The sequence below is a fragment of the Perognathus longimembris genome, chromosome 23 (assembly GCF_023159225.1).
Source record: "Perognathus longimembris pacificus isolate PPM17 chromosome 23, ASM2315922v1, whole genome shotgun sequence".
Classification (NCBI taxonomy): Eukaryota; Metazoa; Chordata; class Mammalia; order Rodentia; family Heteromyidae; genus Perognathus; species Perognathus longimembris.
The window spans coordinates 35538194-35555593 of record NC_063183.1 but is presented as its reverse complement, the minus strand read 5'-3'; the positions used below and the strand labels follow the sequence as shown (position 1 = coordinate 35555593).

The 17400-nt window shown below is 63.3% G+C and overlaps 1 protein-coding gene across 1 annotated transcript in view; it reads right to left on the bottom strand.

Moving 5' to 3' along the window:
* The window catches only part of Scg5 (secretogranin V), a 43055-nt gene that overhangs the window by 8558 nt on the left and 17097 nt on the right, over positions 1 to 17400 (bottom strand). The window contains exons 3-4 of the mRNA XM_048332473.1: positions 2911 to 3060; positions 395 to 507 (exon numbers count right to left, since the gene is read on the bottom strand). Coding sequence (XP_048188430.1) covers positions 395 to 507; positions 2911 to 3060 — 263 coding nt within the window. The remainder of the gene's footprint in view (positions 1 to 394; positions 508 to 2910; positions 3061 to 17400) is intronic.

The following is a 17400-nucleotide window of genomic DNA, read 5'->3' as shown; positions in this document are numbered from 1 at the left end:
GGCCGCCCCGCCCACCCGAGCGCCCTGCCCGCGCGGCCCCCCCTGCCCGCGCGAGCGCCCCCGCCCACAAGGCCCCCCTGCCCACCCGAGCGCCCTGCCCACGCGGCCCCCCTGCCCGCGCGAGCGCCCCGCCCACAAGGCCCCCCTGCCCACCCAGCGCCCTGCCCGCGCGGCCCCCCTGCCCACCCGAGCGCCCTGCCCGCGCGGCCCCCCCTGCCCACCCGAGCGCCCTGCCCACGCGGCCCCCCTGCCCACCCGAGCGCCCCGCCCACGCGGCACCGGCACTCGCTCAGAGCTCCCCGCCGCGGGCTCTCGGTCCTCCCCATCGGCGCCGCTGCGCTCCGTCTACCCGGGGACGGCGCCCCGCCCGGCGTGGCGGGGAGGGTGGACTTACCCACTTGCCCAGGCCGGGGTAGTCGTGCTCCGGGTCGAACAGGTGCTGGTGCAGCTGGAACTCGCGGCTGAACTCGGCCGTGTCCGGGGCGTTCTCCAGGCAGCCGTCCTCGGCTGCAAACGCAACGGGCACAGCGCTGACCCACGCGGCCACGCCCCTGGCGGCGTGGGGCCGCGGGCCCGAGTCCCGAGCAGAGCCCCGCCCGCGGCCAGGTCACCCAGCCCGCCTCCCCTCGCTCCCGCTCTGCGAGCGGGGAAAGGGGCGCCCGCACCCCCAGACCCTCTGCAGGCTGCCGACCCTGGGCGCCCAGCAGGCCCAGGGGCAGGCCCGGCGCGGGCCCCGCCCAGCCCGGGCCCCGCCCCCGCCCAGCCCAGGCCCCACCCCGGCCTGGACCAGGCCCCACCCCCGCCGGGCCCCGCCCCGCCCGGGCCCCGCCCTACCCCACCCCGGTCCCGCCCAGCCCCCGCCCCACCCAGCCCCCGCCCGGCACCGCCCCACCCAGCCCACGCCCCGCCCCGGGCACCGCCCAGCCCGCCCCGGCCCCGCCCCAGCCCCGTCCAGGCCCCGCCCCGCCCCGCCAGGCACAGCCCCGCCCCTGGCCCCGCCCCGCGTCCCGCCCCCCACCCTGCCAGGCCCCGCCCCACCCCGCCCAGGCCCCGCCCAGGCCCCCGTTACAGGCACGCGCCCCACCGCAGCTGCTGGGGCCGCTCTCTACAGTGTGCAAGCCGTGTTTCTTCTGTGTCTAATGTGTTTTTGGACATCTTTCACAGTGGGGGGGCGGGGGCTGGTTCAGTGCTAGAGGGCCTCTGAGGGGGCGGGGGGGGGGCCGGGGGGCGGCCCTGGCTTGAACCCCCGCACAGCGGAGGCAGTGAGGGGAGAGAAGTTTCCTCAGAGAGGGGAAGAAGGAGGAACACTGACCCACCCACGTGGACGGTGTGGACGGTGTGGCGGGGCCTGCCGTCCACCAGCCGGGCCACGTGGCTCTGGGGACGGAGGGGGGGCCTCCGGTCTAGCCGATTCAAGGAAGTCGGTGTGGACGCGGAGCCTGCCGAGCCACCCCCGACTGGAAAGGGCTGCCAGCCATGGGGCAGTGTCAAGTGCGCGCTGATCACACACGTGGGATCTTGGCTCCCGCGTACTTCCGCGCGGACACCGGTGAGGATGTGGAGAGGAAGCTACACCAAACCACCGGGAGCCACTCGAGCTCCCTGCCCTGCGACCCGGGGCGTGGAACGGAGGCCTGGAATCCACCGCCTGCCCCCCAGGGGTGCACGCGCGGGCGCTGCGGGGGGCAGGGGGGCAGGCCAGTTCCCAGCGCGTGGAGGAAGGTGTGACGGGAGAGGGACGTCAGTCTTTCCTTCTCCCGCTGCTCTGCCGTGCCGCCTGTGTCCTTTGCGGGGAGGCCATCAAGCAGCTTCTCAAACAGTGGCCAGACCTGGCGCCTGATATCGCTTTCAGATGACAAACCGTGACAGAGCGAGAAGCCCACGCGCTCCGACACCGGCATCCGGGGTGGGGCACCTCTCGTGGCTCACTTGGTTCTCTAAGCACTGGGCTTGGTTTCACATTTTGTTTTGTTTTGCAGGACAAGTCGGACAGACACTGTGTCTCTTTCAGGCATGGTCTATGACCGACACTGTGTCTCTTTCAGGCATGGTCTGTGCCGTGCTTTTACAGGAGACGAGAGCAAAGCCACACAGGCAGAGGACTGGCTCTGCCGACAGGAGCTTTTGTGTCTCCATTCTTCTGACAGCAGCCTGCAAAGCTGCCGACTCCACAGACGCTGCACCCCGGCCCGGAGTTTCCGGGGCAGAGCCTGGGCCCTTCCGTTCCCACGAAGCCCACACGTGCTACGGGTGCTGCTGGTTTTCAGACCCACTGTGCTAGTGGACGGCAGCAGCTCACACCTGTCACCCCAGCCACGTGGCGGACAGAGACTGTGAGGGTCACAGTCTTAGAGCAGCCCAGGCGGAAAACTCTGGGAGACTCGACTCAATGAAAGAAGTAGGGGTGCTGGCGCACGGCGCCTGCCTGGCGTCTCCCCTATGGCTGGAAGCAGAGAACAAGATGGAGGTCCAGGCACATGCCCGCACGGGAAGCACCACCCTACCTCAGAAGTGCCCCGTGCAAAAACCAAGGGGCAGCTGGAGGGGTGGCTCCGGAGGATAGTAAGCACGGGCCCTGAGTTCAAACCTCAGCGCTGCCACGTGGAGGGGGGAGGAGGGAAGAAGGGAAGGAGGGCTCCGGCACCCCGCCACACTGGAGGAGGGAATCCCTTCAGCCTGTCCTGATGTGCGTGTGGGGGGGGACGGGGGGGAACAGCGTTGTCCGCCTCTCTGCCAGTCCTCCTGCCTATCCACCTGCAATCCCACAGACAACTGACAGGAAGCTGAAGTGGCTGGCGCCAGGCAGGCGGGCCACCCCAGGAGGAAAGCATCCTCCCGAGAGCGCCAGGTGACGGGTGTTAGAATCCCAGTGTCTGCGCCCTCCCCCCCCCCCCGCCCCACGCTCATTACCTGTCTTCCCAACAGGGCAGGGGTTGGGCGGGTCCGGGTAGCCCTGGTCCTCGCTGAAGTCCTTGGGGACGTGGTCTCCCGTCAGCTCTGCCACGATGTTGGGGATGTTGCCCAAGGGCCCCAAGTGCTGCAGCCCTTCATGCGCTCCACCTGCGGAGCAGTTAGATCACGTTGGCCGGGAAGACGGCGCCCCGTGCCCCACCCCTCCGTGAGAGAGGAGTGAGGATCCCGCGGGGCCCACCGATGCTGAGGAGGGAGCCGTTCTGCTTCCTCACGGAAAGGCTGGGGAGGGGGGCGATGGACTCGTGGAGGGCAGAGCGCTCTGGAGCACGCGGGGGGGGGGGGGGGTTCTCGCCAGGCTGGTGGGATGGGGGGGCTCCCTGGCGGCGCTTGCGGGGCGCGGACGGGTGGGCAGGACCCCGGAAGCTGGCAGGGAGTGTGGGGAGGGAGAGTCGCTACCCGGCGGGCTGAAGCAGCATTGCGCACAACGCAGTGACACAGGCCAGGACCCTCTGCCCCGCCAGCCCCGCCCCGGCCCTCCTCTTCAAGTCCTTCTGAACACCCCATTCCACACTCCATCGCCAGCGCCTTTCCGTGTGTCCAGAGCACTCTGCTCCCGTCACTACCCACGGCCACGGCTGCGCGGGGGACGTATGACCATTCCCCAACTGCGAGACGCCGTGTTGCCCAACTTAGGCCTTTAATCTTTTCCATATTTTGGATTAATTTTCTCCAGGATAAATTCCCAGAAGTCAAATGACTGGGTCAGAGACTATAAACATTTTTATGCTTATGATCTTGGACTGCCAAGTGTTTTCCAAAAAGGAGGTACTAATTTACAAAATGTCACCAAGCCAGCACCATTTTTACAACATCCTCACCAGCACTGGGTTCCATAAACATAAAATTTTATATTCTCTTTGCTATTTTAAGTTTAGCGAAAAGCTCAGCGTCTTTGTTTACCAGCTCCAGCATGCTAGCCCAGGTGCGTCGACTAGCTCCCGTTTCCTGTTGCTTATCATCTTGGATGGGTCTCGCCACACAGCTCCGCTGGCTGAACTGGGGGACCCGCTGGCTGAACCGGGGGGACCCCCGGCCTCGGCTCAGCTCACAGGCACAGATGCGCTGCTACATCTGCTTGACTTATTTTTTTATGACTGGTCTGTTTGTACTCAGAAGTAGAATGTTTCTCTGATCAATTTGTACCAACGTTTTACATAATAAAGATATCAGGCCTTGGCTGTCACATTGTCTGCAAATATGTCCCTCCGTTGTCTGTCTGTGAATTCTTGCTGACACCGTAGTCTTTTTCTAGCATAAGTTTTCATATTTGTGCAAGCCAGATTTTCCTGTCTTCATTCTCCTCTCCAACTTCTCCTTGCACGGTTGTTGCCCTTTCAGAAGTTGGTACCAACCTTTGCATTATTTTGTTGTGGGTTGTGGGGCTTGAACTCTGGGCCTGGGTGCTGTCCCTGAGCTCTTCCGCTCAAGGCTGGCACTCTACCACGTGAGCCACAGCGCCGCTTCCGGTTTCCTGGTGGTTCATTGGAGATGAGTCTCATGACTTTCCTGCCTGGGCTGGCTTTGAACCTCGATCCTCAGATCTCAGTCTCCTGAGTAGCTGGGAAGACAGGCGTGAGCCACCAGTGCCTGGTTACATTTTTTTCCCCTAATAAACAGTCTAATCTATAGCTTACTTCCTTTTATGTAAAACAGTGAATTTATGACCCGATGTTTGTTCAGTGATTGAGTCCTTTCCCCGCCCCCACAGCAACCTTCTAAGCGCCTTCCACAGGCCCGGGCGACTGCGGGGAAACAAGAGCAACCAGCACTGCGCAGCCTGCTGCACTGCAGAGGTCCACGCGAGTCCCTTCCGGACTCTTCTCTACCTGTCTCGCTTTATCATTTCAGGGCAAGGGTAAACACGCTTCGCTGCCACTGTGTTGGGGATCGGTGGCTACACAAAAGCTAAATCCCGAGTCTCGCGTCCATCCCCCGTTCCCCTGGGGCTCCAGTGCCTCTTTCCGCCGTGCTGCCCTCATCGCTGGGCCGGCTGCTCTCAGAGCCCGCTCTGGGGGCGCACAGTCGCGACCCCCCGTTAACGCCAAAAGCACACGGCTGCCGGGGCGCGCCTGGTGTGCACGCACGGCAAGCGCCCGGGCCGCCACGGCGCTGCCGGAGGGCACGCTCGCCGGTGTGCCACACCGCACACGTCTCCAGGGGCCTTAGGTGCCAGGAATACCCAACTTGGCCCCAGGGGACGTGCGTCTCAGTGCTCCGTCCGCAATTAACGAAGGAGGCACACGCGGCTTCCTTCTAGAAGGTCTGCAGGGCTCCGCTTGCCACTGAGCCAGCGCCAGGTAGATGAGCACAGCACTCGCCAGCCAGCCAGCAGCAGAGGGGGAGGCCCGACGGAGGGGGGCGCGCAGGCGGAGGGGGGGCGCCAAGCTCTTCCAAACATCATCCTCCGTTAGGGGCCGTGGAGGTAAAAATGCAGAAGGCGTCCTTCTGGCCCTCTAGCTGGTCCTGCGGTTGACTAACATGCGAAGCAGGTGCTACTGACAAGATACTTTCCCCAGAACCACGTAGCAGGGTGTAGACAGTCTGTGAGGATGGCTAACACCCAGCAAGGAGGCGATGAGGCCGGGGCTAGGTGGGGGCCACCTGAGCAGAAGCAAGAATCTAGCGTGGGCATGGGAGGTGAGTCGGGCAGTCCAGGGGTGGTTCCCTCCCCCTACAGGCCCCTCCCCCTACAGATGCGATTTCATTCAGAATAAGCACGTCCCGTAGGAGATTTCAGTTATCTGCTCCCTCCATGGCCATAGCATCCTACAAATGTCTCTAACGAGAAAACGTCATCAGACTGAGCCTTATGCCTGTTTTGCTTTTATAAACAACGTATCGGGAAACAGTGCACTCCACACTCACTGGTACACTTTCTTGGGTGGTTGTGGGAACGGAATTGGACTCGCTTGCAATGCTCAGAGGCAGTGGGGCAGCGGTGGGGGTGGAGGAGAAGGAAACGGATTCCTGAGCCGCTGTAACCTGGTCAGAGCCCTTGATCCCCTTTTCCTAATGACGCATGGCGCCTAAGGAAAATACAAGCCAGCCTCGGGCCGGCCTGCCCTCCTCCCGTGCGCTGTACCGCAGACTCGGGGTGACTGGGGGAAGTGCAGATTGTGACGGCTCTGGTCTGCAGCTCCAGCACTCGGAGGCAGAGACCGAGGCGGGTTCACAGCCAGCCGGGACCCCCACGCGCGAGCAGATCGTCCGCGGGGGAGGCAGAGACCGAGGCGGGTTCACAGCCAGCCGGGACCCCCCACACGCGAGCAGATCGTCCGCGGGGGAGGCAGAGACCGAGGCGGGTTCACAGCCAGCCGGGACCCCCACGCGTGAGCAGATCGTCCGCGGGAGGGCAGGGGGTCCTCCCGAGCGCTCACAACCGCCCTGCCCGCTCGCACTCCAGCACGGCCGGCTTTCCCACAGCGCCACAGAACACAAGGCTCCGTCGGCTCCGATGCCAGGGGGCGTGGCTCTGGCTCTGTGGTGTGGTGTGGTGTGGTGTGGTGTGGGGAGCGTGGCTCTGGCTCTGTGGAGGGCATGGTGTGGTGTGGTGTGGTGTGGTGTGGAGGGTGTGGTGTGGTGTGGTGTGGAGGGTGTGGTGTGGTGTGGTGTGGTGTGGTGTGGTGTGGAGGGTGTGGTGTGGTGTGGTCTGGTGTGGTGTGGTGTGGTGTAGTGTGGTGTGGTGTGGTGTGGTCTGGTGTGGAGGGTGTGGTGTGGTGTGGTGTGGAGGGTGTGGTCTGGTGTGGTGTGGTGTGGTGTGGTGTGGTGTGGTGTGGAGGGTGTGGTGTGGTGTGGTGTGGTGTGGAGGGTGTGGTGTGGAGGGTGTGGTGTGGAGGGTGTGGTGTGGTGTGGTGTGGAGGGTGTGGTGTGGAGGGTGTGGTGTGGTGTGGTGTGGTGTGGAGGGTGTGGTGTGGTGTGGAGGGTGTGGTGTGGCGTGGTGTGGTGTGTGGTGTGGTGTGGTGTGGGGAGCGTGGCTCTGGCTCTGGCTCTGTGGTGTGGTGTGGTGTGGTGTGGTGTGGAGGGTATGGTGTGGTGTGGTGTGGTGTGGAGGGTGTGGTGTGGTGTGGTGTGGTGTGGTGTGGAGGGTGTGGTGTGGTGTGGTGTGGTGTGGTGTGGTGTGGAGGGTGTGGTGTGGTGTGGTGTGGTGTGGAGGGTGTGGTGTGGTGTGGTGTGGTGTGGAGGGTGTGGTGTGGTGTGGTGTGGTGTGGAGGGTGTGGTGTGGAGGGTGTGGTGTGGTGTGGTGTGGAGGATGTGGTGTGGAGGGTGTGGTGTGGTGTGGTGTGGTGTGGAGGGTGTGGTGTGGTGTGGAGGGTGTGGTGTGGCGTGGTGTGGTGTGTGGTGTGGTGTGGTGTGGGGAGCGTGGCTCTGGCTCTGGCTCTGTGGTGTGGTGTGGTGTGGTGTGGTGTGGAGGGTGTGGTGTGGTGTGGTGTGGTGTGGAGGGTGTGTGTGTGGTGTGGTGTGGTGTGGTGTGGAGGGTGTGGTGTAGTGTGGTGTGGAGGGTGTGGTGTGGTGTGGTGTGGAGGGTGTGGTGTGGTGTGGTGTGGTGTGGAGGGTGTGGTGTGGAGGGTGTGGTGTGGTGTGGAGGGTGTGGTGTGGAGGGTGTGGTGTGGTGTGGTGTGGGTGTGGAGGGTGTGGTGTGGTGTGGAGGGTGTGGTGTGGCGTGGTGTGGTGTGTGGTGTGGTGTGGTGTGGGGAGCGTGGCTCTGGCTCTGGCTCTGTGGTGTGGTGTGGTGTGGTCTGGTGTGGAGGGTGTGGTGTGGTGTGGTGTGGTGTGGAGGGTGTGGTCTGGTGTGGTGTGGTGTGGTGTGGAGGGTGTGGTGTGGAGGGTGTGGTGTGGAGGGTGTGGTGTGGTGTGGTGTGGAGGGTGTGGTGTGGTGTGGAGGGTGTGGTGTGGCGTGGTGTGGTGTGGTGTGTGGTGTGGTGTGGGGAGCGTGGCTCTGGCTCTGGCTCTGTGGTGTGGTGTGGTGTGGTGTGGTGTGGAGGGTGTGGTGTGGTGTGGTGTGGTGTGGTGTGGAGGGTGTGGTGTGGTGTGGTGTGGTGTGGTGTGGAGGGTGTGGTGTGGTGTGGTGTGGAGGGTGTGGTGTGGTGTGGTGTGGTGTGGAGGGTGTGGTGTGGTGTGGAGGGTGTGGTGTGGCGTGGTGTGGTGTGTGGTGTGGTGTGGTGTGGGGAGCGTTGCTCTGGCTCTGGCTCTGTGGTGTGGTGTGGTGTGGTCTGGTGTGGAGGGTGTGGTGTGGTGTGGTGTGGTGTGGAGGGTGTGGTCTGGTGTGGTGTGGTGTGGTGTGGAGGGTGTGGTGTGGAGGGTGTGGTGTGGAGGGTGTGGTGTGGTGTGGTGTGGAGGGTGTGGTGTGGTGTGGAGGGTGTGGTGTGGCGTGGTGTGGTGTGTGGTGTGGTGTGGTGTGGGGAGCGTGGCTCTGGCTCTGGCTCTGTGGTGTGGTGTGGTGTGGTGTGGTGTGGAGGGTGTGGTGTGGTGTGGTGTGGTGTGGAGGGTGTGGTGTGGTGTGGTGTGGTGTGGTGTGGTGTGGTGTGGAGGGTGTGGTGTGGTGTGGTGTGGAGGGTGTGGTGTGGTGTGGTGTGGTGTGGAGGGTGTGGTGTGGTGTGGAGGGTGTGGTGTGGCGTGGTGTGGTGTGTGGTGTGGTGTGGTGTGGGGAGCGTTGCTCTGGCTCTGGCTCTGTGGTGTGGTGTGGTGTGGTCTGGTGAGGAGGGTGTGGTGTGGTGTGGTGTGGTGTGGAGGGTGTGGTCTGGTGTGGTGTGGTGTGGTGTGGAGGGTGTGGTGTGGAGGGTGTGGTGTTGAGGTGTGGTGTGGTGTGGTGTGGAGGGTGTGGTGTGGTGTGGAGGGTGTGGTGTGGCGTGGTGTGGTGTGTGGTGTGGTGTGGTGTGGGGAGCGTGGCTCTGGCTCTGGCTCTGTGGTGTGGTGTGGTGTGGTGTGGTGTGGAGGGTGTGGTGTGGTGTGGTGTGGTGTGGAGGGTGTGGTGTGGTGTGGTGTGGAGGGTGTGGTGTGGAGGGTGTGGTGTGGTGTGGTGTGGAGGGTGTGGTGTGGTGTGGTGTGGTGTGGTGTGCAGGGTGTGGTGTGGTGTGGTGTGGTGTGGAGGGTGTGGTGTGGTGTGGTGTGGTGTGGAGGGTGTGGTGTGGAGGGTGTGGTGTGGTGTGGTGTGGAGGGTGTGGTGTGGTGTGGTGTGGTGTGGAGGGTGTGGTGTGGTGTGGAGGGTGTGGTGTGGAGGGTGTGGTGTGGAGGGTGTGGTGTGGTGTAGTGTGGAGGGTGTGGTGTGGTGTGGTGTGGTGTGGAGGGTGTGGTGTGGTGTGGAGGGTGTGGTGTGGTGTGGAGGGTGTGGTGTGGTGTGGTGTGGTGTGGAGGGTGTGGTGTGGTGTGGAGGGTGTGGTGTGGTGTGGTGTGGTGTGGAGGGTGTGGTGTGGTGTGGTGTGGTGTGGAGGGTGTGGTGTGGTGTGGTGTGGTGTGGAGGGTGTGGTGTGGTGTGGAGGGTGTGGTGTGGTGTGGTGTGGTGTGGAGGGTGTGGTGTGGTGTGGTGTGGTGTGGTGTGGAGGGTGTGGTGTGGTGTGGTGTGGTGTGGAGGGTGTGGTGTGGAGGGTGTGGTGTGGTGTGGTGTGGAGGGTGTGGTGTGGAGGGTGTGGTGTGGTGTGGTGTGGAGGGTGTGGTGTGGTGTGGAGGGTGTGGTGTGGCGTGGTGTGGTGTGTGGTGTGGTGTGGTGTGGGGAGCGTGGCTCTGGCTCTGGCTCTGTGGTGTGGTGTGGTGTGGTGTGGTGTGGAGGGTGTGGTGTGGTGTGGTGTGGTGTGGAGGGTGTGGTGTGGTGTGGTGTGGTGTGGTGTGGAGGGTGTGGTGTGTGTGGTGTGGAGGGTGTGGTGTGGTGTGGTGTGGAGGGTGTGGTGTGGTGTGGTGTGGTGTGGAGGGTGTGGTGTGGAGGGTGTGGTGTGGTGTGGAGGGTGTGGTGTGGAGGGTGTGGTGTGGTGTGGTGTGGTGTGGAGGGTGTGGTGTGGTGTGGAGGGTGTGGTGTGGCGTGGTGTGGTGTGTGGTGTGGTGTGGGGAGCGTGGCTCTGGCTCTGGCTCTGTGGTGTGGTGTGGTGTGGTGTGGTGTGGAGGGTGTGGTGTGGTGTGGTGTGGTGTGGTGTGGAGGGTGTGGTGTGGTGTGGTGTGGTGTGGTGTGGTGTGGAGGGTGTGGTGTGGTGTGGTGTGGAGGGTGTGGTGTGGTGTGGTGTGGTGTGGAGGGTGTGGTGTGGTGTGGAGGGTGTGGTGTGGCGTAGGTGTGGTGTGTGGTGTGGTGTGGTGTGGGGAGCGTTGCTCTGGCTCTGGCTCTGTGGTGTGGTGTGGTGTGGTCTGGTGTGGAGGGTGTGGTGTGGTGTGGTGTGGTGTGGAGGGTGTGGTCTGGTGTGGTGTGGTGTGGTGTGGAGGGTGTGGTGTGGAGGGTGTGGTGTGGAGGGTGTGGTGTGGTGTGGTGTGGAGGGTGTGGTGTGGTGTGGAGGGTGTGGTGTGGCGTGGTGTGGTGTGTGGTGTGGTGTGGTGTGGGGAGCGTGGCTCTGGCTCTGGCTCTGTGGTGTGGTGTGGTGTGGTGTGGTGTGGAGGGTGTGGTGTGGTGTGGTGTGGTGTGGAGGGTGTGGTGTGGTGTGGTGTGGTGTGGTGTGGTGTGGTGTGGAGGGTGTGGTGTGGTGTGGTGTGGAGGGTGTGGTGTGGTGTGGTGTGGTGTGGAGGGTGTGGTGTGGTGTGGAGGGTGTGGTGTGGCGTGGTGTGGTGTGTGGTGTGGTGTGGTGTGGGGAGCGTGCTCTGGCTCTGGCTCTGTGGTGTGGTGTGGTGTGGTCTGGTGAGGAGGGTGTGGTGTGGTGTGGTGTGGTGTGGAGGGTGTGGTCTGGTGTGGTGTGGTGTGGTGTGGAGGGTGTGGTGTGGAGGGTGTGGTGTGGAGGGTGTGGTGTGGTGTGGTGTGGAGGGTGTGGTGTGGTGTGGAGGGTGTGGTGTGGCGTGGTGTGGTGTGTGGTGTGGTGTGGTGTGGGGAGCGTGGCTCTGGCTCTGGCTCTGTGGTGTGGTGTGGTGTGGTGTGGTGTGGAGGGTGTGGTGTGGTGTGGTGTGGTGTGGTGTGGAGGGTGTGGTGTGGTGTGGTGTGGTGTGGTGTGGTGTGGTGTGGAGGGTGTGGTGTGGTGTGGTGTGGAGGGTGTGGTGTGGTGTGGTGTGGTGTGGAGGGTGTGGTGTGGTGTGGTGTGGAGGGTGTGGTGTGGAGGGTGTGGTGTGTTGTGGTGTGGAGGGTGTGTGGTGTGGTGTGGTGTGGTGTGCAGGGTGGTGTGGTGTGGTGTGGTGTGGTGTGGAGGGTGTGGTGTGGTGTGGTGTGGTGTGGAGGGTGTGGTGTGGAGGGTGTGGTGTGGTATGGTGTGGAGGGTGTGGTGTGGTGTGGTGTGGTGTGGAGGGTGTGGTGTGGAGGGTGTGGTGTGGAGGGTGTGGTGTGGTGTGTGTGGAGGGTGTGGTGTGGAGGGTGTGGTGTGGTGTGGTGTGGTGTGGAGGGTGTGGTGTGGTGTGGAGGGTGTGGTGTGGCGTGGTGTGGTGTGTGGTGTGGTGTGGTGTGGGGAGCGTGGCTCTGGCTCTGGCTCTGTGGTGTGGTGTGGTGTGGTGTGGTGTGGAGGGTGTGGTGTGGTGTGGTGTGGTGTGGAGGGTGTGGTGGGGTGTGGTGTGGTGTGGTGTGGAGGGTGTGGTGTGGTGTGGTGTGGTGTGGTGTGGAGGGTGTGGTGTGGTGTGGTGTGGAGGGTGTGGTGTGGTGTGGTGTGGTGTGGTGTGGAGGGTGTGGTGTGGTGTGGTGTGGTGTGGAGGGTGTGGTGTGGAGGGTGTGGTGTGGTGTGGTGTGGAGGGTGTGGTGTGGAGGGTGTGGTGTGGTGTGGTGTGGTGTGGAGGGTGTGGTGTGGTGTGGAGGGTGTGGTGTGGCGTGGTGTGGTGTGTGGTGTGGTGTGGTGTGGGGAGCGTGGCTCTGGCTCTGGCTCTGTGGTGTGGTGTGGTGTGGTGTGGTGTGGAGGGTGTGGTGTGGTGTGGTGTGGTGTGGAGGGTGTGGTGTGGTGTGGTGTGGTGTGGTGTGGAGGGTGTGGTGTGGTGTGGTGTGGAGGGTGTGGTGTGGTGTGGTGTGGTGTGGAGGGTGTGGTGTGGAGGGTGTGGTGTGGTGTGGTGTGGAGGGTGTGGTGTGGAGGGTGTGGTGTGGTGTGGTGTGGTGTGGAGGGTGTGGTGTGGTGTGGAGGGTGTGGTGTGGCGTGGTGTGGTGTGTGGTGTGGTGTGGTGTGGGGAGCGTGGCTCTGGCTCTGGCTCTGTGGTGTGGTGTGGTGTGGTGTGGTGTGGAGGGTGTGGTGTGGTGTGGTGTGGTGTGGTGTGGAGGGTGTGGTGTGGTGTGGTGTGGTGTGGTGTGGTGTGGTGTGGAGGGTGTGGTGTGGTGTGGTGTGGAGGGTGTGGTGTGGTGTGGTGTGGTGTGGAGGGTGTGGTGTGGTGTGGAGGGTGTGGTGTGGTGTGGTGTGGTGTGGAGGGTGTGGTGTGGTGTGGAGGGTGTGGTGTGGCGTGGTGTGGTGTGTGGTGTGGTATGGTGTGGGGAGCGTTGCTCTGGCTCTGGCTCTGTGGTGTGGTGTGGTGTGGTGTGGTGTGGAGGGTGTGGTGTGGTGTGGTGTGGTGTGGAGGCTGTGGTGTGGTGTGGTGTGGTGTGGTGTGGTGTGGTGTGGTGTGGTGTGGTGTGGAGGGTGTGGTGTGGTGTGGTGTGGTGTGGAGGGTGTGTGTGGAGTGTGGTGTGGTGTGGTGTGGAGGGTGTGGTGTGGAGGGTGTGGTGTGGTGTGGTGTGGTGTGGTGTGGAGGGTGTGGTGTGGTGTGGAGGGTGTGGTGTGGCGTGGTGTGGTGTGTGGTGTGGTGTGGTGTGGGGAGCGTTGCTCTGGCTCTGGCTCTGTGGTGTGGTGTGTGTGGTGTGGTGTGGTGGGAGGGTGTGGTGTGGTGTGGTGTGGTGTGGAGGGTGTGGTCTGGTGTGGTGTGGTGTGGTGTGGAGGGTGTGGTGTGGAGGGTGTGGTGTGGAGGGTGTGGTGTGGTGTGGAGGGTGTGGTGTGGTGTGGAGGGTGTGGTGTGGCGTGGTGTGGTGTGTGGTGTGGTGTGGTGTGGGGAGCGTGGCTCTGGCTCTGGCTCTGTGGTGTGGTGTGGTGTGGTGTGGTGTGGAGGGTGTGGTGTGGTGTGGTGTGGTGTGGAGGGTGTGGTGTGGTGTGGTGTGGTGGTGTGGTGTGGAGGGTGTGGTGTGGTGTGGTGTGGAGGGTGTGGTGTGGTGTGGTGTGGTGTGGAGGGTTTGGTGTGGTGTGGAGGGTGTGGTGTGGCGTGGTGTGGTGTGTGGTGTGGTGTGGTGTGGGGAGCGTTGCTCTGGCTCTGGCTCTGTGGTGTGGTGTGGTGTGGTCTGGTGTGGAGGGTGTGGTGTGGTGTGGTGTGGTGTGGAGGGTGTGGTCTGGTGTGGTGTGGTGTGGTGTGGAGGGTGTGGTGTGGAGGGTGTGGTGTGGAGGGTGTGGTGTGGTGTGGTGTGGAGGGTGTGGTGTGGTGTGGAGGGTGTGGTGTGGCGTGGTGTGGTGTGTGGTGTGGTGTGGTGTGGGGAGCGTGGCTCTGGCTCTGGCTCTGTGGTGTGGTGTGGTGTGGTGTGGTGTGGAGGGTGTGGTGTGGTGTGGTGTGGAGGGTGTGGTGTGGTGTGGTGTGGTGTGGAGGGTGTGGTGTGGTGTGGTGTGGTGTGGAGGGTGTGGTGTGGAGGGTGTGGTGTGGTGTGGTGTGGAGGGTGTGGTGTGGAGTGTGTGGTGTGGTGTGGTGTGGAGGGTGTGGTGTGGTGTGGTGTGGTGTGGTGTGGAGGGTGTGGTGTGGTGTGGTGTGGTGTGGAGGGTGTGGTGTGGCGTGGTGTGGTGTGTGGTGTGGTGTGGTGTGGGGAGCGTGGCTCTGGCTCTGGCTCTGTGGTGTGGTGTGGTGTGGTGTGGTGTGGAGGGTGTGGTGTGGTGTGGTGTGGTGTGGAGGGTGTGGTGTGGCGTGGTGTGGTGTGTGGTGTGGTGTGGTGTGGGGAGCGTGGCTCTGGCTCTGGCTCTGTGGTGTGGTGTGGTGTGGTGTGGTGTGGAGGGTGTGGTGTGGTGTGGTGTGGTGTGGAGGGTGTGGTGTGGTGTGGTGTGGTGTGGAGGGTGTGGTGTGGTGTGGTGTGGAGGGTGTGGTGTGGTGTGGAGGGTGTGGTGTGGCGTGGTGTGGTGTGTGGTGTGGTGTGGTGTGGGGAGCGTGGCTCTGGCTCTGGCTCTGTGGTGTGGTGTGGTGTGGTGTGGTGTGGAGGGTGTGGTGTGGTGTGGTGTGGTGTGGAGGGTGTGGTGTGGTGTGGTGTGGTGTGGTGTGGAGGGTGTGGTGTGGTGTGGTGTGGAGGGTGTGGTGTGGTGTGGTGTGGTGTGGAGGGTGTGGTGTGGAGGGTGTGGTGTGGTGTGGTGTGGAGGGTGTGGTGTGGAGGGTGTGGTGTGGTGTGGTGTGGTGTGGAGGGTGTGGTGTGGTGTGAAGGGTGTGGTGTGGCGTGGTGTGGTGTGTGGTGTGGTGTGGTGTGGTGTGAGCGTGGCTCTGGCTCTGGCTCTGTGGTGTGGTGTGGTGTGGTGTGGTGTGGAGGGTGTGGTGTGGTGTGGTGTGGTGTGGTGTGGTGTGGAGGGTGTGGTGTGGTGTGGTGTGGTGTGGTGTGGAGGGTGTGGTGTGGTGTGGTGTGGAGGGTGTGGTGTGGTGTGGTGTGGTGTGGAGGGTGTGGTGTGGTGTGGAGGGTGTGGTGTGGCGTGGTGTGGTGTGTGGTGTGGTGTGGTGTGGGGAGCGTTGCTCTGGCTCTGGCTCTGTGGTGTGGTGTGGTGTGGTCTGGTGTGGAGGGTGTGGTGTGGTGTGGTGTGGTGTGGAGGGTGTGGTGTGGTGTGGTGTGGTGTGGTGTGGAGGGTGTGGTGTGGTGTGGTGTGGTGTGGTGTGGAGGGTGTGGTGTGGTGTGGTGTGGTGTGGAGGGTGTGGTGTGGAGGGTGTGGTGTGGTGTGGTGTGGAGGGTGTGGTGTGGAGGGTGTGGTGTGGTGTGGTGTGGTGTGGTGTGGAGGGTGTGGTGTGGTGTGGAGGGTGTGGTGTGGCGTGGTGTGGTGTGTGGTGTGGTGTGGTGTGGGGAGCGTTGCTCTGGCTCTGGCTCTGTGGTGTGGTGTGGTGTGGTCTGGTGTGGAGGGTGTGGTGTGGTGTGGTGTGGTGTGGAGGGTGTGGTCTGGTGTGGTGTGGTGTGGTGTGGAGTGTGTGGTGTGGAGGGTGTGGTGTGGAGGGTGTGGTGTGGTGTGGTGTGGAGGGTGTGGTGTGGTGTGGAGGGTGTGGTGTGGCGTGGTGTGGTGTGTGGTGTGGTGTGGTGTGGGGAGCGTGGCTCTGGCTCTGGCTCTGTGGTGTGGTGTGGTGTGGTGTGGTGTGGAGGGTGTGGTGTGGTGTGGTGTGGTGTGGTGTGGTGTGGAGGGTGTGGTGTGGTGTGGTGTGGTGTGGTGTGGTGTGGAGGGTGTGGTGTGGTGTGGTGTGGAGGGTGTGGTGTGGTGTGGTGTGGTGTGGTGTGGAGGGTGTGGTGTGGTGTGGTGTGGTGTGGTGTGGAGGGTGTGGTGTGGCGTGGTGTGGTGTGTGGTGTGGTGTGGTGTGGGGAGCGTTGCTCTGGCTCTGGCTCTGTGGTGTGGTGTGGTGTGGTGTGGTGTGGAGGGTGTGGTGTGGTGTGGTGTGGTGTGGAGGGTGTGGTGTGGTGTGGTGTGGTGTGGTGTGGAGGGTGTGGTGTGGTGTGGTGTGGAGGGTGTGGTGTGGTGTGGTGTGGTGTGGAGGGTGTGGTGTGGAGGGTGTGGTGTGGTGTGGTGTGGAGGGTGTGGTGTGGAGGGTGTGGTGTGGTGTGGTGTGGTATGGAGGGTGTGGTGTGGTGTGGAGGGTGTGGTGTGGCGTGGTGTGGTGTGTGGTGTGGTGTGGTGTGGGGAGCGTGGCTCTGGCTCTGGCTCTGTGGTGTGGTGTGGTGTGGTGTGGTGTGGAGGGTGTGGTGTGGTGTGGTGTGGTGTGGTGTGGAGGGTGTGGTGTGGTGTGGTGTGGTGTGGTGTGGTGTGGTGTGGTGTGGAGGGTGTGGTGTGGTGTGGTGTGGAGGGTGTGGTGTGGTGTGGTGTGGTGTGGAGGGTGTGGTGTGGTGTGGAGGGTGTGGTGTGGCGTGGTGTGGTGTGTGGTGTGGTGTGGTGTGGGGAGCGTTGCTCTGGCTCTGGCTCTGTGGTGTGGTGTGGTGTGGTCTGGTGTGGAGGGTGTGGTGTGGTGTGGTGTGGTGTGGAGGGTGTGGTGTGGTGTGGTGTGGTGTGGTGTGGAGGGTGTGGTGTGGTGTGGTGTGGTGTGGTGTGGAGGGTGTGGTGTGGTGTGGTGTGGTGTGGAGGGTGTGGTGTGGAGGGTGTGGTGTGGTGTGGTGTGGAGGGTGTGGTGTGGAGGGTGTGGTGTGGTGTGGTGTGGTGTGGAGGGTGTGGTGTGGTGTGGAGGGTGTGGTGTGGCGTGGTGTGGTGTGTGGTGTGGTGTGGTGTGGGGAGCGTTGCTCTGGCTCTGGCTCTGTGGTGTGGTGTGGTGTGGTCTGGTGTGGAGGGTGTGGTGTGGTGTGGTGTGGTGTGGAGGGTGTGGTCTGGTGTGGTGTGGTGTGGTGTGGAGGGTGTGGTGTGGAGGGTGTGGTGTGGAGGGTGTGGTGTGGTGTGGTGTGGAGGGTGTGGTGTGGTGTGGAGGGTGTGGTGTGGCGTGGTGTGGTGTGTGGTGTGGTGTGGTGTGGGGAGCGTGGCTCTGGCTCTGGCTCTGTGGTGTGGTGTGGTGTGGTGTGGTGTGGAGGGTGTGGTGTGGTGTGGTGTGGTGTGGTGTGGTGTGGTGTGGAGGGTGTGGTGTGGTGTGGTGTGGTGTGGTGTGGTGTGGAGGGTGTGGTGTGGTGTGGTGTGGAGGGTGTGGTGTGGTGTGGTGTGGTGTGGTGTGGTGTGGTGTGGAGGGTGTGGTGTGGTGTGGAGGGTGTGGTGTGGCGTGGTGTGGTGTGTGGTGTGGTGTGGTGTGGGGAGCGTTGCTCTGGCTCTGGCTCTGTGGTGTGGTGTGGTGTGGTCTGGTGTGGAGGGTGTGGTGTGGTGTGGTGTGGTGTGGAGGGTGTGGTCTGGTGTGGTGTGGTGTGGTGTGGAGGGTGTGGTGTGGAGGGTGTGGTGTGGAGGGTGTGGTGTGGTGTGGTGTGGAGGGTGTGGTGTGGTGTGGAGGGTGTGGTGTGGCGTGGTGTGGTGTGTGGTGTGGTGTGGTGTGGGGAGCGTGGCTCTGGCTCTGGCTCTGTGGTGTGGTGTGGTGTGGTGTGGTGTGGAGGGTGTGGTGTGGTGTGGTGTGGTGTGGAGGGTGTGGTGTGGTGTGGTGTGGTGTGGTGTGGTGTGGAGGGTGTGGTGTGGTGTGGAGGGTGTGGTGTGGTGTGGTGTG